Here is a 25,458-nt window from a genome sequence, read left to right as displayed (position 1 = left end):
GGCGGGGCCGGTGCCTCACCGCAACCGGCGCGGGGAGCCGGGCCCTTGGGACGCTGTGGCGGGGCTGGGTAGGGCAGGGCGGTCGGGAAATGAAGCTGCCTGGCTGATGGCGGGTGCTTTTCCTTCTCAGCTTGCTGGAGGTCTCCCTGAGCTCGGACCTGCACACGCTCAACGTGCACTGTAACCGCATCGCCAGAATCGAAGGGCTCAGCCACCTCCGGAATCTGCAGCATTTAGATCTGTCATCAAACCAAATCCGCCGGATGGAGGGGCTCAGCTCCCTGGCTAATCTGCGCACCCTAAGCTTATCCTGTAACCTGATAACGAAAGTGGAGGGTCTGCAATATTTATTTCTGTCCCTTTAGCAGTCTATGAAGCTTTTCTATGAGTTGTGTTTAAGCTTGCTTCTGGAAAGTATGCATATAATTAAGGTCATACGAAGTTAATACGAGCTACTAGTCATGTTATGTAAATTTTAAAATGAGTATCTAATCTCTGTAAGCTTTACCATAGCAAAATGCTTTCATTTAGAAGGAAAAACTGATTTTTTTATATTGACATTATAGTTTATTGTCATAATTTGTAGTTATGACTTTAAAAGGCTTGCTTTGCAAGTTTTGATTTGATGAAAGCAGAGTATTCTTCTGAAAATCTTTCTTTTTTTCCTTATTTTGGTTAGGACTGGAAAAACTCTTTAATTTAACTGTGCTGAATTTGTCATACAATCGCATACATGATCTCTCTGGTAAGTGACTTTGGCATGTACAGTGCAATAAAAAGCATTTGCCTCACTTTAATTTTGAAAAACTTGACAAAATATATTTTTAGAAGTTTCTAGTAGTTCAGCCAATTGACTGAGTAATGCTACTAAAGGTGGCAATTGCTGTTACTCCCAGACTTGAAGTTTCTAACATCAAGGGTTGTTCTGAACTGGAATTTATTCTCCTCTATCTGGTGAGGCTGAGCTTGTTCACAAAATAGTATAGTAAGCATTTCAAATTCATTTCTAAAGTGAAAAATGCGGTAGCCTTGGAATATATTTCCAAAAGATTCACATCTTTCCTTTTTACAGGACAAAAATGCAACTTTAGATACACTATGGAAGTTCTCTTCTAAATCTATTTGTTGAAATGGTCAATTCTTGCTTCTAACTAAGATTTTAAGCTACAGAATCGAGGGAATTTGTAATAGAAAATTAAAAAGAATATTGGTAACAATTTTGTTAATGAACTAGTTATAAAAAAGGAACTTCAAGCAGAATGTTTATTTTTACATGCTTCTTAACAGTTTCTGTTAAGAATTAATTAATTAAGAATTAATCTGTTTCTTTAAAATTACTTCTTGCAACTAGCTTAATCGTTGTACTATGTGGTAGTGTTCCATAGATGATTAATATACGTAGACCGGGATATGGAGCAAAAGTTGTTACATCATTTCCATTATGATGTATTATTTACTGAATATTTTTCAACAAGATGCCATTTATTCTAAACCCTATAGTCTAGGATTGTAGTAGAAACCATTATTTTGTGATTATTTTTTTTTCTCAAATTTTCAGGATTTCGGTGCCTTCATGGAACCAGTCATAAGATTAGCCATATTGACCTTCACAGCAACTGTGTAAGAAATATTGATCACTTACTTCAGTGCATAAAGGGGCTGCGCTGTTTGACGCATCTGACACTGGAAGAAAATGGAAAGGGCAATCCAGTTTGTCACACAGCAGGTATGGATCTCATGTTAGGTAGGTACTTTGCTCTTCAGGTAGGTACTTTGTGCTCTTAAGGTCAGTGATTTCCCTTAAGCTGTCAGCCATGTTCTGAAGCTTGCAAATTCATAAACCGGCAAGCCTGCAGAAGTCTAAATTCTGTCAAAATAAATTTGTTTTCCATAGAGAAATCTCCCCTCCACCGCCCCACGCATATGCTCAAAATTGTAACTTCTTGAATGCTTTGATAAGGCTCGATTTTTCAGATATTGTTTTAGGTTAAGACAGGAGATGGACAAAGTGATGGGAAGAGAAAGTATTGCAGAAGTGGGAGGAAGGGAATGTTAATATTATGAGGTTGGAGGTTGGTGAATTTGAAGAATGTACATAAAGATATTGTGCTATATAGATAGAGGGTAGACATGGGAGTAGATGGTCACCTTCTACTGATAAAGACTACAAGAGGAAGATCAGTAATAAGCACCATTAGCCTTTCCTCCTTTTCCCACAGCTTCAGTAAGCAGTCACAGACTATAAGATGCTCTACGGTAATTAGCATAGTAGGTGCAGGTTTCTTTAAGCAGCGTGGAGACAAGTTGGAGGAATGTGTTGCCTAGAGCTTCTGGTTTGGGGATAGGTTTTTTATGTTTAAATGTTACACCCTGTGTTAAAACAAGTTAAACTGTAGCATCCTGTTTTAGTGCAGGTTTTGTTTTTTCTTCGTTTGTGTGTAAGAGAGGAGAAAATCTCCTACAGGAAGGTAGAAATAGAGGATAGATACTTTTGGGACAGGTCAAAGATAATTTTGGAAGTATTTAAATGTCAGTCCATGACTCTTCGTGCTTCCTAAAATACTTAAAACTCTGAAAATTTCATTGCCAACAACTAAGAGTAGAGCAGTAGGAGTTACAATAATACAATATAACAACCTTATCATGGGCATGTAACTGATACAGATTGTACACATACGTAGTATACATACGTAGTATGTGTACAATTCTTAGAAAGAAACCTCGGAGATAATTGAGAGAAGCTGAATAAGGCCTGAGGTGATGTTTTCAAAAGCCTCGATGAACAAATTGTACAAATGCATTCAGGCACCGTGGAAGCAGGAACAGGACTGTTAAAGCTATCTGGGTAACTTAGAATATTCCACTAATTTTCTGCAAGTGTTTACATACTTCTTCAAATCTATCTCTTTGGTGGCACTTTCAAAAGTAACTGCAATGTTTAGGAGCCCAAATTCTATTAATTTAAATAAATTAAACTTCAATGCCTTAAAGTTTCATAACATCTTATTTCATTCACTGAAAAAGGGTGATGGTGGTGGGTCGTGTAGACCGGGACTAGGCAGGTACATTACTAGTTCATTTGTTTAGTAATGTTGTCTGCTGAAAGGCTTATGGGTGGGGAAAGGTGAAACACTTGTAGACAACTGGCTACTTTTTTTCTTTGCATAAAAATGCAACGAATAAGATGACAGGGTACCTAAAATACACAAGACATCTCTTTCGGAGATTAATTTCAATTTAAATGTGTCCTTTTTCTCAAGGTTATAGAGAAACTGTTCTTCAGACGTTGCTGCAGCTAACAACTCTTGATGGAAGAAATATTTCTGGTGAACCAGTGGACCCAGCAGAAGAGAACTGTTCAGATTTGCAGTGTTTAGAAGACATTCTGGGCTGTTTGGTTTCATCTGAAAGACCCTTGTCCAGAGATCAGGTGCCATAGTTTTCATGTACTGATTTTAAAATTGATACATTTTATTTTCATATTGCATGCAACTCATTAATGTTACAAGGGTTGTATTTCCTGTTAATAGACGTATGTTACCTTACCGGTGGTGACACCGCGTATCGACCAGGCGTTAGCTCATTTTCGTCAACGTACAAGAATACCAGTACAAAGTGCCATCAGCTCCTCTACAGAGCTTGTCTCTTCTTCAGAAACAGAGAAGGCTGAACTTGGTAAAATATACAGTGAAATAAGAATTAAAAAAATAGAAGATCAAATTTCACAGATACTGCAAAAGGTAATTTTTTTTTTCCCTGTGATTGCACAGAAAGTTTTGTTTGTAAAATGAGGTGTACTTCTTGATAATGCAAGAGTTTGTTGGCACAGACTGGAGTATTTCTACTGGTATGTATGTGCTGACTTCATGCTAATGTATATTTGATAATTTTGAGAAACTGGGAATAAAATAAGACCAAGTCTTTAAAACTGAAGATTGCACTTTGAATCATGAAAACTTTCATACTAAATAAAACCTGTAGTTCTCCTAGTCCCATATACTGTCTGATGACATTATATTAGATAGAAAATTGTTTTCTTTTTTTACCCTGGAGCCATCAAGATAAGCAACTGAACCTGAGTAAAATATGAAATGCAGTAAAATGTCTGGATTGTAGAGGTGGTGAAAATTAATTTTGCTAAGTAATAGGTCAAGTTAGTCTATGTTTGTCAGGTATGTTTTTATAACAGTTTATGGTGTACTTTGTGTGTTTGCTGGGCTTTTTTGTTTGCAAGTGCTGTATTTGTTTTGTATTTTTGCACCAAGCTTCTATGCCTAAGTATTTTAAACAAATGTCAGGTATTCCAGAAAGATACCACTACATGTTCTGATGCATGCTGTTCTGTAGGGTTTATTTTATCTTCAAAACAGTAAAATGTTTTAGAAAGGAAGGAAGGGGTAGCTTGGAAGCAATTATTTACGTCTCTAGCAAAATTACTTTGCAACTGTTAGCTTTTTTAAAATAGCACTTGAATAAGTGTTAGAGGTTAGAAATTGTAAAACGTATAGATAAAAATTCTATCTGTTCTTAGGTATCTGATACCTCAAGAAGGGAAGCTCCTCCAAATGTTCTCAAAGCTAAGAGAGACACAGATCCAACTTCTGAGAGTGAAAATGAGAGTGGGAAAGAGAACAACAGAAAGGTTGTGAAAAGAAGCAAGATCCCTACTTACCGTAGAACTACCTTGTCTACTAGGTGTCATGCGAATCATCTTAAGAACAAAATAAGTGACAGGTATCCTAGTGTTTGCCAGATACAGCCAAAATGAATTGAGTTTGGCCTGTTGCAATAGCACAAGGGGTAATGGCCTTAAACTAAAACAGGCAAGATTTAGACTAAATGTAAGGGAGAAGTTTTTTGCAATGAGGGTGCTGGAAGCATTCAAGGTCACGTTGGATGGGGCTCTGAGCAACCTGATCTTGTTGAATTTGTCCCTGCCCATGGCAGGGGGTTGGACTAGATGACCTTTAAAGGTCCCTTCCAACCCAAATGATTCTGTGATTCTATGAATATTGTCAGAGTGAACATAGTTTGACTTGAAACATTTCGCTGAAAGTGGTAGGTTGGGTAAATTAGCTCTGTTAATAATGCTCTAAAAATTATTAGCTACTGAGGCTTTGTAAGAAATCTGTTGATCAGAAAAACAATGTCAAACTTTTGAAGTGTTCCGCCCACCCCAAAGAAAATGAGATATTTGTCAGCTGGCCTTTCTCATAGATATTTAATATACGAGCCCCTTTTTTCTTAATCTAACTGTTTATATATAACCTTCTGCATCCTTATTTTTCTATTAGTCTTTTATGTTTACGATGTCTTACTTGAAACTTTTTGAAGTTCAGTCTTCACTCAGTCATTTCCCTATATGAGCATTTTCTGTCTTCCGGTGAGAAAGAAATTGAACTGAAAATTCCAAAACAAACACTTTCAGAATTCTATCAGCTTATATTTTGATCATTGTTTTGAAGTGTGGAGACAGAAGAATTGAGTCAAATTAAAAAATAAAAATTAAAGATTCATGGTGTCAGAACAACGGTAAAGAATATAATTGTCCATATTTTGTGATGAAAGCAAGGATGGTATAGTAATTTGTTTGATTTATATAGTAAATATCAGAAGTGATCAATAGAAGATGATATAAATTGCAATATATTAGTTTCATCAGCCCCTGCAGTTTTACAGCTACTCTGCTTCTCTAAAATTTTTTCATATCTGTGATCATAAGATGCTTTTCAGATAGCATCTACTAGGAGTACATGGGGTTGTGGGTGTTTGGTTTTTTTTTTTACAGGTGCAGGTTTGAATGTAGCTGTTTGTTTTATGATCTGCTGGCAAATTATTTTCTACGTGTTTTTGAACTCTGTACAATTCAGCTTCTACACAGAACTTTAAAATTTTGTACTGTAAAAGTGTTTGAATCCCCTGTTCCTGTTCAAACTCTGCATATTCTTAAATATACCTTGATGTTGTGCTATTATAGGGAAGAGAAGAGTTCCTTTAAGTGTCCACGCTCCAGGCAGAGAGACTCTTATCTCAATTCATCATCCGATGCTCAAGACTTGGAAGTAGTGGGAAGAAAAGCTGAAATATTAACTGGAAGTATTAGAAATGTAGAAAAAGTAGAAGAAATTAATTCAAATGCCCCAGAGGAATCAACATACCGAGTATGTTTTGCATCATTTCAAGTTAAATATGAGTATGTCTTCACCTGAAGCCAAGCATATGTCTCTTGGTGAAACTTTAAAATTCAAAGTGACAAAAATAATTGCATGTGGATAGCATCAAAAATAGGGGAGTTCTTGTAGTATCAGCTGGAAGATAATTTATTTCACTTCTATTCAGGTTTTTGACCTGTTCGCTTGCACTTTTTACTGTCATCAATGAAGTCCAGAAAGACAAAAATACCTGGTTCTACAATTATGAATATTGTTTTTTGGTTTTGGCTACGTTTGAGTGTTTCCTAGTAAGTTGATGCTTACCACGTTCTTGCTAAGGTGCTGATTCAAGAACTGGATCAGGAGAAAGAAAGGAGGTGGAAAGCAGAGCAAGCAGAGAAGAAATTGATAGAGCATGTCAGAGAGCTACAGAAACATGCAAAAGAAGAAAAGAATATTCAGAGTATGGCTGTATACACTACAGACAGGTGTGTATGCTACAAAAGGAGTGCTGTGTAGTGCAAGAGATTGTTTTGGTTTTTTTAATTCAAGACAATTCAATTTATAGGCTTAAGAAATATGAACAGCTTTAAACAATATACTTGGGAAATAATGCATCCAAAAGTAGTGCTAGAATTTCTCTTGGTATTAACTAATGAAATTCCTTTCGGCAGCTCTGCAGCTTTCTTCCTGTTCTTGTCTCAGAACAGTATCAGTATGTCACTTACCTCCATTTCTAGCTGTTACTTTCCAAGCAATCTGTATCATAATTGTACTTTCTCTTTCAGCTCAAGCTCTAAGTAGCTGTCTCATATCATACTTTGAGCTTCCAACTCCCAGTCTCCCTTTCCACCTATACATAGAGCTGTCTCCACCCCCCACCCCCACCCCCCGTGCAGTGCACTTGAACAAAAATGTTTCTGGCAGGCCAGAATATGTTGGCAATATATGGCAGGCAATATGTTGTGCAGGTCAGGTCTAACATATCTTTGTATAGACTGATAGACTGCTATCATCATCCTTTTAAGTGCTGAGCAGGGTCCATTTTTTTCAGAAGTTCTCCCTTCTAACAAAGCTTTGTTTATTGTCAGCTATGATTGGAGATGTCTGCTCTATTTGTCTTTTTCTTAACTACGTTGTATTTATCAAAGACATTTTCTTTCTTGTATGGAAGGAGCAAGCCAAGTGCTTCCCAAGTTACCATCCATGAGTATTTAAGGATATTACAAAGTTTTCTGAAGAAAGTTACCAAATTACAAACTGATACTATATGTTTGACTTCTGTATAAAGTAAAATGATACTAGAATGTCATTTCCTTAAAGACCTATCTATGAGGCGGTCTCCAGCTTAGTTTCTTTTAAAATTAAGATCCATATAGAAATGCTACATGTGACATTAGTACTAATTTACATATTTTTAAACAGTTTTACCTGGCAGTGCTATAAATAGTAAAATCAGCAAAGAGCAAGATATTGTGCTACAACACGTACTAATGTCCTTTCTCAATGTATTTGGCATCAAACTAAATACTAAAATGTTTTTAATACAACTTTATTGTATTTATTCTCAGGTTAAAGGAATTGATATTGAAAGAGAGAGATGTTAAAGCAAGACTGCAAGCAGATGTCCAACAGTTGAGAGGTGAAACTGAAAGACTTACTAATGAGTTAAATCAGGCAAGAAATAAAGAAGCAGAACATCAGAAGGCCATGAAAGCTTTAGAAGAAACAATATCCAAGATGGAGACACAGAGATTGCAGCAACGAACAATAGAAGTAAATATTTTTCATAAGTAAATAATACAATAGCTACAATAGTCCTAGATATTATGAAATGCTAGACTTAACTGGCCTTAAGTCTGAGTTTTCCACAATAAAAGCTGATATTTTTTTTCTACATAGTAGTTGTTAATAACAAGTATCCATTTTAATTGTGAATTAATGTCTTTTATAAATAGAAATATGTTATGTCGTATGGTCTTAAGATAAAGGAGAACAAGTCCTATGTACTTAACACTGAGAGTTGATATTTTCTGAAGATACAGAGCAAAAAGACAGAGGTTTTCTTAAATTGTTGTTGAAATCAGTACAGATCTTATTAGCAGGATGGAAATCTGGTGGTTCTGTTTGTTTTGCTAATCTAAAGAATTAGATGCTTTTAATTGCAACCAGAACAACAGTAATTGCTGAGAACTTACTTTAAAGATTCTGGTTGTTTGGGGATTTATTTATTTGTTTGCTTGGGACTTTTTTGGTTTTGTTTTTACAGCTGGAGAAGATAATGGTGCTTTTGTTGTTAGAGGCACTTTGTTCAGTATACAAATCCATAAGATCAAAATGCTGGGCCAGATACTGCTGTTATTCCTGACTGAATAATTCCTTGGTGAATTTTCAGTGGCCAAATGCGGCATCCTCCAATGTCTATTCCTATTTTTTTATTATATTTCTATATCAGCCCATTCTTGTGTCACTGAATGCATCTACTTAGAGAAGTTGAATCCGAATATATCCATCCTGAAAATTCTCTGAACTGCTAACATGTTGCTCTGGGATGTGTTGTCACTGAGATACCCTGAAAGAAAACAGAATCGAGGAGTGTGCTGACAGCCAAACTGCAAGTGCCATTCAAGACGCAGATTAGCCCCCCTCCACATTAGGCTCCTGTTTAGGCACCTGAGTGGCTCTTCCATTTTCTTTCTTACCTGTAAATGCCCTGGAGCTACTATGGATCTAGAAGTGACCTTCAGTTTCGATCACGGATCTGCTTGTCACTTTGAAAACTACTAAATTTAGTGAGAGAAGAGTGTTTCTTTTTTTCTTTTCCTCTGAGCAAAGAAGTACTTTATTGGTGTGTGAGGTTTTTATTTTTCCTTTAATGAGTTTATAGAAATAAGTCATCTGTTTTGATAGTAGTAGCAGCATTTTATTAACTGTAAAACTTTAAGGGAAGGTCTTTGTTCCTGTCTTTAAAATCCTGTAGCAAATACTCATTAATAATTATATTTCAAAAAAGTCATGATGCTCTAGAAACTAAATTCTCTTTTTGAATGTTCAGATTTAATATACGTTGACCCATTTATCAACTCTACTATTAACAAATTCTGGATTATTTCATAGAGCTTTCTTATAGTACATGTTGGCAGTTATCTTCAGTGGTAAATTATGGTTACTCCAGGTAGTCACTGCTTAAGAATTTTGGTCAACACTTCTAGATTACTTCTTTAAAGGATTTAAGGTAAATAAGTTACTGTGCGTCTAAATGTGTATCCTATTTTCTGGCAGTCTTTAAATTTGCATATGTTCTCACTTGAAATTTTTAGGTTCTAGTTCTTCAGTTTAGAAGAGCATTGCTTCACTTCATCCACAAAGCAACAGAAATACAGTGGGGTGTGTCTAAATGTTACTCATGAAGAGGCTTAACATGTAGAATATGAGGACTTGGCTTCATACTCAAGCCTCACAAATTTTCAGACAACTGAAGCTACTGTATGAACTTTAAGTATTTCTGGCATTCTCAGGCTGGAACTCATGATGTGCAGCAGCGCTTACATACCTTAAAGGACATTGCAGGAGATGATAAACATTGGAAACAACATTTTATTTGTCAGCGCAGGGCATTACATACAGCTATTCCTTAATTTTTTATTTTTCACTTTGACCTCAATAATCAAGTGAAGGAGACAGCTGTGATGGAATTCTGAAAGAAAACAGATTTGAGATTTTTTTCCTATGTTTTGTGGGAGTTGGGGTTTTTTTTGTTGGTTTTCTTGTGAGAGTTGGAAAGTAAAGTAGGTTGTTTCTGTTGCATTCTAGCTCTGCTATGAAATAACAGACACTTAAGAGTAGTCTTGAGTAGTCCATTAACCATTCACAGCTTTGATACTCTGGAAAGCAAAGAGATTAGAATTGTCGAAGTACAGAATGTGGAGACCCTTTGCTTAGGACAGGTTGACAAGACGATAAAGTTGTTACTGCTCACTCCTTGAATACTAAAGGACTGAGATGACTGCTGCAAGTAAGGGATAAGAATACCTCCATTAACATCACCTCTGCTGTTTCTGTTGCATGTTCTAACTTGCAGTCTTCTGAAGGTAGTAATCATGAGTAACTAAGACCTTTTTTATAATTTTTTTCGGGTTTTTTTTTTGTCCTACTTGTCGAGTCAGAAGAGACAGGTTTATATGTAAAAGTCTTAAGGATGTAAAATGGAATTTTTCATAAAAGCTTGCATCAAATGGAAAAAGTGGAGTATGCCATCTGGTGTTTATACTGAGTCTTCATTTTTTTTAAAATCATTAGAAAGTAGCTGCATTCAGCAACTTTAAACTGTAAAACTTGAAAATATGTACATTTTTGTAACTGGAATGTTTAAAAAAATTATATTGAACACATCTAAAGATGTTTTGCTTGAAACTAGTACAAGTATTGCAATACAGGAGTTTGAATAAATTATTCTTGCCAATATACCTTAATAATTAAGTAAATGTTCTTGGTTTCTTCGTGAAAGTTGCCTTTTTGTTGTTGTTGTTGTAGTAACTTAAGCCAAATCTTAATTTTAAACATCTAATGTTAAATTTCTGCAAGTGTAACAAAATATATTAAGGTTTAAAAAAAAAAAAAAAATAAAGCCACCCAAACTTCCTTTGTCTTGGGCTAGGTAACATAATAAAATTCCATAAAATTTTGTGAAAAATACTAACAGTTGTGACACATGCTGTAAACATAATGGCTCAGGTAGACTTGTATAAAACTATAATAAATCATCTGTTCCTTTGTATTCTATTATAAGACATGAAGTATAGATTACAGTTTTAAGAAAATCTTGTTCCTCTCTATGAAATCTACACAGATGAAACAGGTGCAAGAGGCAGAGCTTAAAGCATCGGCAAATGAAAGAGAAGTACAGTTACTTCGAATATCCTTTAGACAACAGAAGGAGAAAGTAAAACAACTACATGAACTTCTTATATTAAGAGAGCAAGAGCAAAGGTATGGGGTCTTCTATTTTCACAAGTTAATAGACATTCTAGTGTTGCAAAGATGCTTTGTTTAAATGTGTTGTGCCAAGTGTGTGTGTGGTTTTGTTTTTTGGTTGTTTTTTTTTTTTCTTTAATGGGAGAGATGATCTTTGTGAAAATGTAGATGTCTTCCCACCCATTTTCTTGGTTGTTTAAGAATATCTTCATATCTTGTAGATTCCTGACTCACAAATCCGTATAGGCAATGGTGTTTTGGTCTTTTATTTGATAGGTTCTTGTCTTATGATATGATTGAGTTTTTAATTTTAAGTACCTGATCTTTAATGCAGGAAATAATCAGATAAAAATGAAGTCACATTTGAATTATTGTCAGAAGATCTGCGTATACTACAATAACACAAGGTGTTGCAAAAAAAAAGTCAGCTTCTACATTATCTTGCTGTGGGGTGGGTGGTTTGATTGGCTGTTTTCCTCTTTCCTCTCAAAATTATTTTTTTTTTTTAGAATACTTGAACATAAGTTCTATACTGTTTATCTAATACAATCAAATATATGTACAAACTAAAGCAACAAGTGGTGTGTGGCATACTAGTATATGAGGGAGGTTATTAATAGAATAAGCTGGTTACACTTGCTGAATTTTACAAGGATAAATGTATTCAAATACCAAGATAACTGCAGATTTAGATGGGAGGAATCTGATAGCTGTGCTTTGAGAAATTCCTATTATTATCTCATAAATCCTGAAAAGATGTAATGTGAAGGACAATGAATATGTTTTGTGTTTGTGCTTTAAAGCAGATGAACAGAATAGTCTTAAAGTACAGGGTAATTTTGCTTTGACATTGTCCTATAGGGATGTCCTGGCTCACAGATAGAGCTCAGAGGGTTGTGGTTAGTGGCGCAGAGTCTAGTTGGAGGTTAGTAACAAGTGGTGTCCCTCAGGGGTCAGTACTGGGCCCAGTTTTGTTCAACATATTCATCAATGATCTGGATGAAGGGATAGAGTGTACCATCAGCAAGTTTGCTGATGACACAAAACTGGGAGGAGTGGCTGACACGCCAGAAGGCTGTGCTGCCTTACAGCGTGACCTCGCCAGGCTGGAGAGTTGGGCAGAAAGAAACCTTATGAAGTTCAATAAGGGTAAGTGTAGGGTACTGCACCTGGGGAGGAATAACCCCATGCACCAGTACAGGTTGGGGGCTGACCTCCTGGAGAGCAGCTCTGTGGAGAGGGACCTGGGAGTCCAAGATTATTCCTTTGGGTATAATTATATATATATTATTTTTTTTTCTTTATAATATATATAGAATATATAAATTCCTTTGGTATTCCTTTCCTGAACAGTAGTCAACAGACTTCCTCATCACAGGGCCATTGTCATAGCAGACTGGAATCTGTACGTGAAACTAAGGAATTTATCCTATTTATTATGTAATTTATTATCTTTTTTTTGAGAAATGAATTGCAACAGCTTTGTGAGATACTGCAGTTCTTGCCTCAAGTGTATGTTTGGTAACTTCAGGAAAGAACTTGGAAGCCGAGTTGCTTTAAATGGACCTGAATTTCGAGATGCTTTATCAAAAGAAGTGGCTAAAGAGGAACAGAGGCACGAACAGCGTGTTAAAGAACTTCAGGAGAAAATTAATATGTTAAACCAGAAGTATACGGACTTAGAAGAGGAATTTAGTTTAGCTTTAACTATTGAAGCAAAAAGGTTTAAAGAGGTAAGACTAAGAGAACATTTCAACTCAAACCAGGTGGAGTTGTAATTCTCTTAAATGTGTGTGGGGTTTTTTTTGTTGGGAGTTTGGTTTTGGTGGTTGTTTTTTTTTTTTTTTATCCTTAAGATCTTTGCTCAAAGGATTCTAAAAATACTGGTAGTAAACTTTGAAATGGCAGCAATTAGAACATAAACGCCAAATGCCAAGTTAACGCTCAAAAAAACCAGCATTTTTGTTCATAAGTAGAAGTTAGTCAAAAGAAATTAGAAAAACTTCTATCTGGTGGTATCAATTTCTTTTAAAAGATGTCCACCTTTTATTGGAATATATTCAGTTAATGTAAAAACTTGTGGTGTTTTGATAAGGTTATGGTTACATATATACTAATCTATTATTATGAAGTTCCCTATTGTTTAACTTTTCCAAATTGAGTTTTGAATTTGCATTTTGAAATTCAAATTCAAAACTTGCTTACGAAGCTCCTTAGATGATAACATATAAAATAATGTGAACACTAGCCATAGAAGTAAGCTAAGTGAAATAAAATTTTAAGTGTTTCATCTTTAATTTCAACTCGGTTTCCTTCATTTTAAATCAGTTGGATACATGGGAGAAGAAAGGGGAAAAAGAGACGGTTTTCTCGCCCGTCAAATCTTTCTATTGCAATGAAAAAAAATAGAATTAACTTTACGTTCTTCTTTCTGGGTTTTAATGAAATCTTACTAATGAGGTTAAAACAAGGCATTGTTTTTGTTTCCCAAGCTGTGATTTTTTTCTGCTCTGGTTCCTAGCCACCCATGAATTATTTTCTTCCGGGGTGGCATGTAATGGTTTGTTGGGTTTTGGCTGTTTTTATTTGTTGTTTGGTTTGGATTTTACATATTCAGTTCTGCTTAGCTACTGGATGTTTCCAGACAGGACAGAGGCTTGTCCTGGAACCCTTTAGGGTCCCCATTGCTGCTGCTTTTCAGGTTTTGGGTCTAAGTGAGAAGCAATAGTTGCTGGGTGGGGGTGAAGTGAATGACTGCAAAAGAGGGTATCTGGCTGTACAGTGCTTTTCCCGATTCCAGTGACTCTTCCAGATCTTTAATAGCAAAACAAACTAATACTAACTAACAACAAATGAGAAATTATTCAACTGCTACAAAAGTTTGAATCAAAAAGTAAGATTATTCCTTTGGGTATAATTATATATATATTATTTTTTTTTCTTTATAATATATATAGAATATATAAATTCCTTTGTATTCCTTTCCCTGAACAGTAGTCAACAGACTTCCTCATCACAGGGCCATTGTCATAGCAGACTGGAATCTGTACGTGAAACTAAGGAATTTATCCTATTTATTATGTAATTTATTATCTTTTTTTTGAGAAATGAATTGCAACAGCTTTGTGAGATACTGCAGTTCTTGCCTCAAGTGTATGTTTGGTAACTTCAGGAAAGAACTTGGAAGCCGAGTTGCTTTAAATGGACCTGAATTTCGAGATGCTTTATCAAAAGAAGTGGCTAAAGAGGAACAGAGGCACGAACAGCGTGTTAAAGAACTTCAGGAGAAAATTAATATGTTAAACCAGAAGTATACGGACTTAGAAGAGGAATTTAGTTTAGCTTTAACTATTGAAGCAAAAAGGTTTAAAGAGGTAAGACTAAGAGAACATTTCAACTCAAACCAGGTGGAGTTGTAATTCTCTTAAATGTGTGTGGGGTTTTTTTTGTTGGGAGTTTGGTTTTGGTGGTTGTTTTTTTTTTTTTTTATCCTTAAGATCTTTGCTCAAAGGATTCTAAAAATACTGGTAGTAAACTTTGAAATGGCAGCAATTAGAACATAAACGCCAAATGCCAAGTTAACGCTCAAAAAAACCAGCATTTTTGTTCATAAGTAGAAGTTAGTCAAAAGAAATTAGAAAAACTTCTATCTGGTGGTATCAATTTCTTTTAAAAGATGTCCACCTTTTATTGGAATATATTCAGTTATTGTAAAAACTTGTGGTGTTTTGATAAGGTTATGGTTACATATATACTAATCTATTATTATGAAGTTCCCTATTGTTTAACTTTTCCAAATTGAGTTTTGAATTTGCATTTTGAAATTCAAATTCAAAACTTGCTTACGAAGCTCCTTAGATGATAACATATAAAATAATGTGAACACTAGCCATAGAAGTAAGCTAAGTGAAATAAAATTTTAAGTGTTTCATCTTTAATTTCAACTCGGTTTCCTTCATTTTAAATCAGTTGGATACATGGGAGAAGAAAGGGGAAAAAGAGACTGTTTTCTCGCCCGTCAAATCTTTCTCTTGCAAGGAAAAAAAATAGAATTAACTTTACGTTCTTCTTTCTGGGTTTTAATGAAATCTTACTAATGAGGTTAAAACAAGGCATTGTTTTTGTTTCCCAAGCTGTGATTTTTTTCTGCTCTGGTTCCTAACCATCCATGAATTATTTTCTTCCGGGGTGGCGTGTAACGGTTTGTTGGGTTTTGGCTGTTTTTATTTGTTGTTTTGGTTTGGTTTGGATTTTACATATTTGTAGCTAAGCAGAACTAGTTTTTTGAGTTGAAGTACCACTAAGAAACTGGTAGAAAACCGGTTTTAGATATTCATTAATTTCACATACTGTTGATGAACTTATATTTCTTACTTTATTTTAAACTCAAATGTCGTTTGTGTGTATGTATATGCACTTTTTCCAAATGTTAACATTTTTCAAGTCATCTTATCTTATAAAACTGTAGGTAAATGAGGGTTTTGAAAATGTTGCTGCTGATCTAGCTGAACATAAACAAGCCCTCTTCGAGTTTGAACAAAAGGAAAAAGAGATGGCAAGTCTGATCCAAGACCTGACAAGTATAGTGAAAGAACAGAAAGCAAAGATTGCAGAATTAACAAAATCAAATGAAGAAGCTACAGCAAACCTAAAGGTACTTGTTTCAAAACATTTCAACTATATATACAAATTTTTGGTAATATTTTATCTACAAAAGTAACAATTCCATACAAGGTGGATTGACTGAAAGACGCGTGTTGCGCTAAAACCTAGTACTCCACATCAGCCTTTATTCTTGCATCTTTCACTTCTACTTCTCACAAACACTGTGCTCCCCATATATAAAATCTAGACTCATTCATGTCTACAGAAGTGCACTCCTTGCCTTGTGAGCACTAGCAGTTTGTAAATAATCAAGTGCTCACTCTAAACCGAGATTTAAAAACTTACATTAATACCCCTGACCCTCTGTAAATTCGAAGTCATGGAATAGGTTCTGCAGTGGTCACTGTACGTGAGGTAAAAATGAAATTGCACAAATAATCAAGTGTAGTTAGTAGTAGCTTACTATTTCTGAGAGTTGCATAAAATTAGCAGTTTTAGTCATTAACTGCTTGTTGTCTGTTTTTAATGTTAAATACTGTGGGCACAGTTGCTTCACCTGACATTGCTGATCACTGTATGGTAACATGTTATACTAATACATTCTCCATGACTAGTTCTTAAAAATCTCAGGAACATAACTTTTAAACAGTTCTGAGATATGGTCCATGTATGTATCCTGTCCGTCTTTATGTTAAAACTTCTGTGCAGTACAACTCCTGCACAGCTGTTTCTAATCTCCTCCCTACATGTTGCTGTTGGAGTGCCCAAACATTGGGTTGTTGTACAAGATAGCTTCTGCCAGTCAGTGATGTTGCTAAAAACAAAATTAAAAAATAGCTATATCAAACAGCTGTAATCTGTAAAACAAAAAGTAGCCTGCATAACTGCAGATAAATCTTTATCATGGGAAGTGGAAGTTCATCCCAGCTTCTGTCTGTTTTGTTTTGATTTGGTTTTTAAACTTTCTGTTTCTTGTTTTTTGACTTGTGCATTTATAATTGTAACCAGGTTTTTGTAATGGCATTGATAATTTAAGGTAGCTATTTAGAAATCAGCTTTACAGTTTTTTGGGATTGAAGTATGTCTATTCAAAGCAAGTATTTCTGTTTCAATACTAGGAAAAGATGTAGCTAAAACTCTGTATGCAAGCAGAACATTCCTCAGCTAACTTAATTTGCTGTATATCAGTATTACTTTCCTAGCTGCTTAGTGTTGATTTGAAACTTTGAATACTTGTTTTAAAGGACCTAACTATGTTCATTCATACAGTGTCGAACTGGAGAACTTGAGACTGTGATTGAGGAGGACAAACAGAAGGCTGTTCAAGTTGAACTTCTGAAAAAGGAAAATGGGAAACTTCTTTCTCAGCTGACAGCCCAGGAATCTGTGATTGATGGGTTAAAAATGGAAAGAAAAATATGGGGGCAGGAGTTAGCACAACAGGGTAAAATAGTACTTTTTTGTTTTGTTTTGCAGAAAAAATGGTGGTGTTCAATGTCATACCTTTCAAATATAAACACTCCAATATAGTTGTAATCGTGACAGGGTCTCTGGGTGCCTTGTTGATTTTATCCAGTTGTAAAAATGATGAGCAAAAATACATCTTCCGTAGTATGCAGGCCATTACAGGAACTAGAACAGCAGTTGTGGGAAATAGTTGCAAATACAGTTAATCTATTTCCCCAAAATGTCAAAATACCATCATGTTATAAAAAGAACTTTTAAGTGTGAAACTAGGAAAATGAGGGTTTGTAAATAGTGTTATATAATGCCACTTGTCTATCAGATAAGTCTAATGTGAAATATTTTTTTGTTAAATACTGGGTGAAAAAAAGCTTGGGCTTTTTTTATTTTTCCTTGATTCATGTGACTCAGCACCACCTTGTGGGTTCTTTGAGGTTGGCCAGGTCTGTAAGAATTACTGTTGACTTTTGCCAGAGAAGTATTCAAAGGATGAAATACAGACCCTCAGTTCTGCATTTCCTCTTAAGTGTTACCCACCCACAGATTAAAGCCCTACAGTGTTTCCAGTGGGTGAAATAGTCATGTTTGGGTTTTAAGGTGTTTCTTCCCTTTCCTGCCCCCCTATCCCATCCCCTCCCCGACATTATACATCTTGAAGTCATCTGTAAAATGAGTGCTGTAGTGTGAATATCCTTTTTTATCTAGGAGCTCATCTTGCTCAAGATCGGGGAAAACTGGAGGCAAAAATTGAAGTTTTTACGAATGAGATTGAAATGCTAAAAAAGCAAAAGGAACAGGACAGTGATACTATAAGAATTAAAAACAAAATAGTGGACGATCAGACAGAAACAATTAGGAGATTAAAAGAAGTAAGTGCCATGTCTGACAATTTGTGTGCCTAGCTAAAATTAAGGCTTGCAGTGAGTTATTGTAAAAGCTGAAATGAAAGCTGGCTCTGCACTCCTGGTTTTACCAACTCAGAAAGCACAATCAGGCTGTCCGTGGCAATTGATTTCATTGAGAGCAGAAGAGGGCCTTGTGTTAACTTGATGTACAGAGATGCGATTTTGATCATCTCATATTTACGTAAAGACTTTCTTCGCTTTGCTTTGCTTGAAGTAATTCTTGATAATGATTTTGAGAGGGGAAAAAACAGGATAGCGTAATTATTTCTGTGTTTAAAAGAAAAGGAAAAAAAGTTGCTTCAGGTTTGTTTTGCAATGTAAATATTTTTTTCTTTATTCTGTTCTTCGAATCAATATTTTAACAGAAGAGCTATTTTTGTGCTATGTTTTGATCTGTTAATTCCATTCATGTCATTTAGAGACTTAAGACTTCAGTTTATTAATCAGAGCAAAGTTTTATAATATATTATGTTAGTCAAGGTTAGATGCGTTACTCATCAAATTGTATAGCCATGTAACAGAACTTCAGGCCAGTAATTTGTGTATGTAGAATAAGTTGTATTAGAGTTCTAAATAACTTTTTTCTTAACTTACTTTCCATTTCAGATTTATATTTTGATGATTTTTTTTTTTTTTTAGTTCTGACTCCTTTCAGATGAAGCTTATTTAACTGGCTATTTTTCATAAAAATAATACCTTTAGGAGAGTAAACTTTCACATGTCAATCTCTGCTTTTTTTCCAGCATAGACTAAATGGATAGTCTTTAAGGATAACAGTAAAGTTAAAATGAAGGGAGCTTCTGTGTTCTAAAATATTTATCTTCTATAGGGCTTACAAGAAAAAGATAAACAAATCAGAAAACAGCATGAAGAAAATCTCGAAGTTCAGAAATCTTTTCAAGTACAGTTGGATGAAAAAGCTGCTGAATTTGAAGAGCTAATGGAAAAATTAGAAAGGCAAAATAAAAGAAAAGAGGAATTAAAGCAGCTACTAGAAGAAAAAGAAGTAGAACTTGATGACATCAAGAATGCACACAGGTGATACACACAAGTGGCAATAATTCTTTGGGGTCTTAATAGTATGCAACACTGCTATGAAGTTATTTTATGGTCAGAGAGTACTTGCTGTTAAAACCCACAGAAATGTAGAAAAATGGAAGTATGGAAAACTTTCTGCCCTCCTAAGAAGTGGTATCTACATTAATTGTAAATATGTGCCTTTAATTTTCAGTACACTGAAAAAGAAGTGGCAAGGTAAAGGAGAGCTTTTAAGCCAGCTGGAGGTGCAAGTTAAACAAATGAAGGAGAACTTTGATATCAAAGAGAAGAAGCTGATTGAAGAGAGAAATAAAAGTCTTCAGACTCAGAGGTGAAAACCTTAATAATTTATTTTGTGGTTACTCAGTTACTATAAAGTTGCACTGCTAATAAGTATACAAAATGTTTTGATTATATAGTGAAAGAATGCATAGTACCTTTCTAAGTATATGATGAGCTCAGTTGTTGCAAGCTCTGTGCGTGTAGAAGTAATTGTTGCTATACAGGTGACTTTGTGGAACTAGCATTCAGTTACAGCATTTGTCCTTTAAACATCTTAGCTGTGTTCCCATTTTCTTTGAAAATAGCCAGAGCCTACGCTCATTCCTCCCTAGTACGCCCATTGCACCAGAGTGCTTTTGGTTTACCTCTGTGAGGAAACTCCACGTCACACTTACGTGATAGGGACTCTTACAAAGTCATCACACATGCTGGCTGGAGTCATGCAGTGAAGATGCTTGTGCGTGTGAGACACAATCTCAGTCTGTAGCAGGAATTATTTGAACATGAGCCTGTCAACCTTCAGCTCGTGACCAGGATGCATGGGATGACAAATTGGTTGCAAATCACAGGTCAAATGCCAGCCACAGTTGCTTGGCCTGGGCTTATGAGAGAGGTCACAGTGCCTGACTAACATCTGTGCAGGATGATGAAAATACCTTGTGTGCAGCATAGGAAACTGAGGACAGATCCTCAACACTTACCACAACCTAGGGTAAACAATAATAATAAGCATTTTGGTCTGTGAGAAAGAGACTGTTTGTAAGTTACCTGTCATTCTCTTCCCATACACATAGCAACAGGTTTTTAATTTCTTTTCTTACTCCTCTTGTACTGTCAAATTTTGAGCAGTTAGTAGTGAATATGAGATGATACAGAAACAAATACTCATACAGGGACTTAGATGATGCTCAGTTATTTCATGTGCATCGGGCATTATGGAGAAGTATGATACTGCTGCCTGTGATGAGCTTAGATTGTTAGTATGATTTTAACTTTATTCTTTGACCCCTTTCTCTTATTTTCTTTTCCTTCTTCCCAACTATTCTTAAGACAAGATTAGCTAATTAATAAGACTGCATATTTATCTAGCAGTGATAACCACACTGTTACTGAAGGAATAAGACAGTATGACTAAGGTTTTTTATTTACATTCTTAAACTAAACACTTTGATTAATTATGCTTTTGCCACTATTTTCAGGAAGGTCATCTGAATAATAAATAAAAGAAAATACCTTAATGGTAAAGTTAGTTTCTAACTACACACATGCAACCACCTTAAATAGTCAGTAGTACTAGGTTTCAGAATTATTGGAAGATGAGTAGTGAAACTGAAATTTTGGCCCAAAAAGTTCTGGTTTGTTTCAAAATTTTGGTGTAAATTGATTGTATAACGGAATAATTTGCCTTGCTTGCTGTTGCTACATATTTTAGAATTATTCCCTAACAGCAGAATTTGGATGGAGTCAAGGAAATGCTTCGCTGGTGTGAAGCAGACACTTTTCTTTTTCTGTGAGACACAGGCTTACAGGCCGTTTACAGGATCGCATGGTTCACGCATTGACTTCTCAGGAAGCAAAAGCGTGTTAAGTATATGTTTGAAAATAGGTGGAGTTCTTATCCATGTTGACAGTAGCAAGCCTGAGTCTGTATTCTTTGCTAGTGATTAAATGCTTCAGCTAAGGGGAGTGCCAGAAGCCCTAAACACGGTACATAAAACTAGAAGATGTACTTGAGAAAACAGTACATCTTCTGAAGCAAAATATTGAAATAATTGTCTTCGTGCCTATGTTATTAAAACCTTATCGAAGGCAGTAAAGCAAAATACTTCAGTTGTTTACAGGAGTGGGGTTTTTTTATTTTTATTTTTTTAGGATTGCTGTGGAAAAGCTTCGTGAAATGGATGATACTTTTAGAAAACAACTTGAGTCAATGTTGGCAGCTCATCAGGAAGAACTATTGCAGCTGGCTCATGAAAAGGAAAAACAAATTGAAGCAGCAGATGAAAAAGTAATCTTAATACTAAATCTATATGTTTATTTGCATTTTTATTCTACAGCTACTACAACAGTGGTGTTTGAAGTCATCTGTTTATATCTATCTGGCTAATCTCTGGATGGAAACAACCCTGGTTTAAGTACTCAGTCTTTGCACAGCAAGAAAATCTCTAGAACTGTACCATCATGATGTTCTGTATTAAAGCAAAGTAAAGTTGCATGCTATGGAGCTGTTAGGAGTTGATAGCTATATGTTCCTTTGGCAAGAAGGATGATGATTATGCCAGATAATCCATTTAACTCACCTATGCCTGATAACAGTCACTGTTTCTGTCATATACTGCGCTAGTCCTTAGTGTGACAACTGGTGCTTCTCTGTGTGGTAGGTATTTTGGTTTTGATACATTACTCACTATCTCCTAGTAAATTAATACTTTTTTTTTTAAAGCAAAATTCTGCTGCTGCATCCAGTATCAAAAGTAGTGCATCACCTATTTAAACAAGCATGTAACTCTTGCATTGCTTATCAGCGTTTAAATTTCCAAGACTATATGATTTTAGGTATATTAAGGAAAAGCAAGAATTCTATTTGATCTCTATGTGCACTTTCAGGTTTACTGTGTTGAAGAAGAAATGCGTCAGCTTCTGCAGGAAACGGCAAACAATAAAAAAGCCATGGAAAATAAAATAAGACGACTTACACAGGCACTGAATGATATTCAAGAAGATCTTTGACAATTATTAATATATTACACAAACTTAAGCAAATTCATACACCACAATGCACTTTTCCTTGTTTTCTAGAGAATAAATTCTTTGATATTTTAATGGTTCAGGAATCAATCGGACATAAATATTTGTGCAATATTTTCATAATAAATAGTTATTTCTAACCTTTGGTTATTTTAAACTGTTTTGTCAAAATGGGTGAAAACACATCTGTAGATGAAAAGCATCATGTGTTTAATAAGAGAAAAGAAGGTAGAAGCACAGGCCCAAAGACAAGAGCTTGAAGGTTTCCTTCACTGGGCAGAAATCATTGCAATGAGAGATTCAATAATTTGCCTGAAAAAACATTTAATCTGCCACTGTTGATGAAGAATGCGTGACTCCTGCAACTTCAAGTGGATTTTTTTGGCAGCATAGTCTGATTCTCTGCCACAAGAGGTTTCCTATGAGGCTTCTGAAAAATAGGAGATAGCAAACTAACAGCTTCTTAGGGTAACTCATATAAGCCTTATGTTAATACGATTGTTTTACTTCTTTCATGATGGAGACTTTACTGTCTCCACTGCGCTCAGGCATTTATTTCATTTGCTTGTTCTCAGAAGATCCTAAATTGTCATTGTACTACACCATACCCTGAGTGTTTCATGCTGCAGTAGTAGTAAAATGGTTAGTAAGATCACTTATTTCTTTTTACACCAGGTGGAGCTGTTTCTTCCCACCTCGCAGTAGCTAAAGCAGAGTCCTGTTTCTCCAATGGCAATAGCTGCCAAGCCGACTTTACCCTCAGCTTGTTCGGAACCCAGGCTTAAGTGCACCTATATGGTGTAACTGTAAATGCATTTCTGTGCCCAGCAGCCCAGTAAAAGTACTAGTGTTTGTAAAAGGCCCCTTGCCTTTAGCTAACAGTGCAAGGCCCCGTGGGCTTGTTACCAACTTGTTATGAGAACTTGCGGTGTGAACCAGAGCTTGATACCAGCTGCCTCTTGTTATGAAGTGCAGTTTACGCGTGGGCTGTAAAAAAGGCCTTGAAAATGTGGGCACAAGTTAAAAGCAGAGGTCACAGCACCAAAAACAACTCGCTGATGATTAGTGATTGGTCTTTGACAAAGCACAACCTTGAGAGCTGGGAACAGACTGCTTTTGTTTTAAGAAAGGGAAGAGCACTGAAGCAAACTTAAAAAAGCAGCCCAACACCTGCAGTAGCCTGGGAAAGGAATGCCCCCCCTTTGCACAGCAGCATTGTCCGAGGGTGGAGGTGGAGGGCTGGGAATGGTGTGGAGATTGCACGGCCGTACAAAAGGGTGAGATCCCAAATCTGTAGGAGGATGCAGAAAGCAGGCACCTGCTTCAGCTCTGGCTCCCTGCATGCAGAGTTCCTGCACCGAGACCACCGAGGACTGGAGCCATCAGTGCTGAGGAGGAGGTATCTGCTCTGTGGTGCTGTATACTCCAGCTAAGGTGGGATGTAGCTGGTAAGGACTGACTGCTTTGAATCCCTGCTAACAGTTGATAATACGTAAAAATTAATACATAGTGTTTGAATCCCTGCTAACAGTTGATAATATGTAAAAATTAATACGTAGTGGTTAGCAAGGTGTAATCCAGCTGGCACAACTGGATTAATGAATGTCAAGTGTAGTAAATTTTGCTGTGAAGTTTAAGATTAGCCTAATTTATTGGTCTACTGGCATCCTAGTGATCTCTTGATTCCCTGATCCAAATCAACAATGCAGAAGAAAATGCAGAAGAAAATGACTTCTCATTCTTACCTTGTGCTCTACACACTCCTGCTTCTTCAGAAGCCACATGACATGAGGAAATACCTGGGAAGCTGTTCTGCAGCATTTACACAGATGTCACTTGGGCAGAAAGGTTGCAGCAGTTCAGAGTGCTTTTCTGTCTTGTTTATCAAGTGTTTCCTCGGGCACTTCTTTTTTCTTTGCTTATTATTTGACCAAGCTACACCTTGGGGTGAAGTAACTGAATACCTGGAATGCACCAGGAAGGTGAAAGAACTTACTCTTACCCTGATTCAATTTATTAATGTCAGCTCAGAGTTTTTCCTCCAAAATTCTCATTCTGAAACTATTTTCTGATTTTGTCATAGGGAGTTGTTACTGGGTTTTACCGGAAATTCTTTTTGTTCCTTGCTCCTAGCTCAGAAATTTCATACTACAGTACTTGGGTATGTACACACATTAATAGTGTTTAGATTGTTTGGGTTTCATGTGCCTAATTCTACTTTTGGCATTGTTTTCCCCCTTTATGCTTGTATGGCTTCCTTATAACTTTTTAACAGCTATTTAAATGATTTCTACCTTGGGACAAGGCCTCAAAGTTATAAAATAATAAAAATATGGTGCAGGTCAAAGCTGTGCCCAATTTACCTATTCACACGGATAAATTTCAGCCTGAGATTACTGAAAGGTATAACTTAGTACATAAAATAAAAATCTAGGCAAAATGTGAACTCTGATCTTGTTGGATGCAAGGCCTATTTGTTCTGCATTTAATTATGACAATTTAAAACTGATTCTGTTATTAGATCCTGCTTTGTTTTCATTTCCAGGCAAGATAATGAATCTATTTAAATCAATATTGAATGTCTAATCACTTAGGAAATTCCTGTGTTACGTGAGACCAGGAGAAATATGATTCAAGGACCAGAGAGAGCATAGACCCTCTTCTTCCTATACATACATGTATTGCCCAGAACGCGCTATTGTCTAAAAAGGTACAGCTCCTGTGAGGCACAGCACGTTCAGTGTGATGTCCCTCCACAACGCGCTTCACCGCCTGGTGTGACTGGGGAGGTACGTGAGGGTCTTTTCCCAATGGCATTTCTCTCTTGAAGTGCATCTCTTGAATTATTACGCTACGTGGACTTTAAAGCTTCCCTACTTTTATCTGGCAGTAACCGAAGGAAAGAGGTGTAACTGGTTAAGGCTGAGTATATTCGGATACCCCTGCAAGGGATGGGGTAAGCATCCGAAATTCTCAGCGCCTCTCGCGTCCCGTGTCCTGCCTCGGGAGCTGCCAGAACACCCTTTTTCGTTACTCTGAGCGGTTCGGTGACCCGAGGGGCCAGGAGCGACGGTGAAGGGCAGAGGCAGCCCCGCGGGGGCTCCTGAGGCGGACCCCAGGCCTGCGCCACCCGCCCTGGGGAGGCCCGCCCGGGCCCTGTCAGCCGAGCGTAATTCCCCTCCCGCAGGCCGCTCTGCCGCCCGGAGGCCGCCGGGGCAGAGGAGGGCCGGGCCCCGGACCGTCCCCGTCACCTGTCTCCCCGGCCGCAGCCCCGAGGGGCGGGCGCGACC

General features: G+C 36.5%; 1 protein-coding gene across 1 annotated transcript; it reads left to right on the top strand.

Annotated features, from left to right (window-relative positions):
• The first annotated feature begins 134 nt into the window (after nt 1-134).
• LRRCC1 (leucine rich repeat and coiled-coil centrosomal protein 1) lies at nt 135-22,150 on the top strand. The gene is made up of 18 exons (XM_009891869.1): nt 135-336; nt 680-745; nt 1,559-1,726; nt 3,261-3,430; nt 3,531-3,740; nt 4,532-4,734; nt 5,978-6,161; nt 6,492-6,640; nt 7,724-7,928; nt 11,002-11,141; nt 12,658-12,859; nt 15,595-15,780; nt 17,001-17,175; nt 17,901-18,064; nt 18,930-19,138; nt 19,332-19,469; nt 21,293-21,428; nt 22,028-22,150. The coding sequence occupies exons 1-18, from the start codon at nt 264-266 to the stop codon at nt 22,148-22,150; spliced, it is 2,901 nt and encodes a 966-aa protein (XP_009890171.1). The 5' UTR covers nt 135-263.
• The last annotated feature ends 3,308 nt before the right edge of the window (nt 22,151-25,458 follow it).

Source organism: Charadrius vociferus, unplaced genomic scaffold (genome assembly GCF_000708025.1).
Source record: "Charadrius vociferus isolate BGI_N301 unplaced genomic scaffold, ASM70802v2 scaffold15, whole genome shotgun sequence".
NCBI classification, from domain to species: domain Eukaryota; kingdom Metazoa; phylum Chordata; class Aves; order Charadriiformes; family Charadriidae; genus Charadrius; species Charadrius vociferus.
The sequence above is the reverse complement of the archived record's forward strand: the minus strand, read 5'-3'. Positions and strand labels throughout refer to the sequence as shown.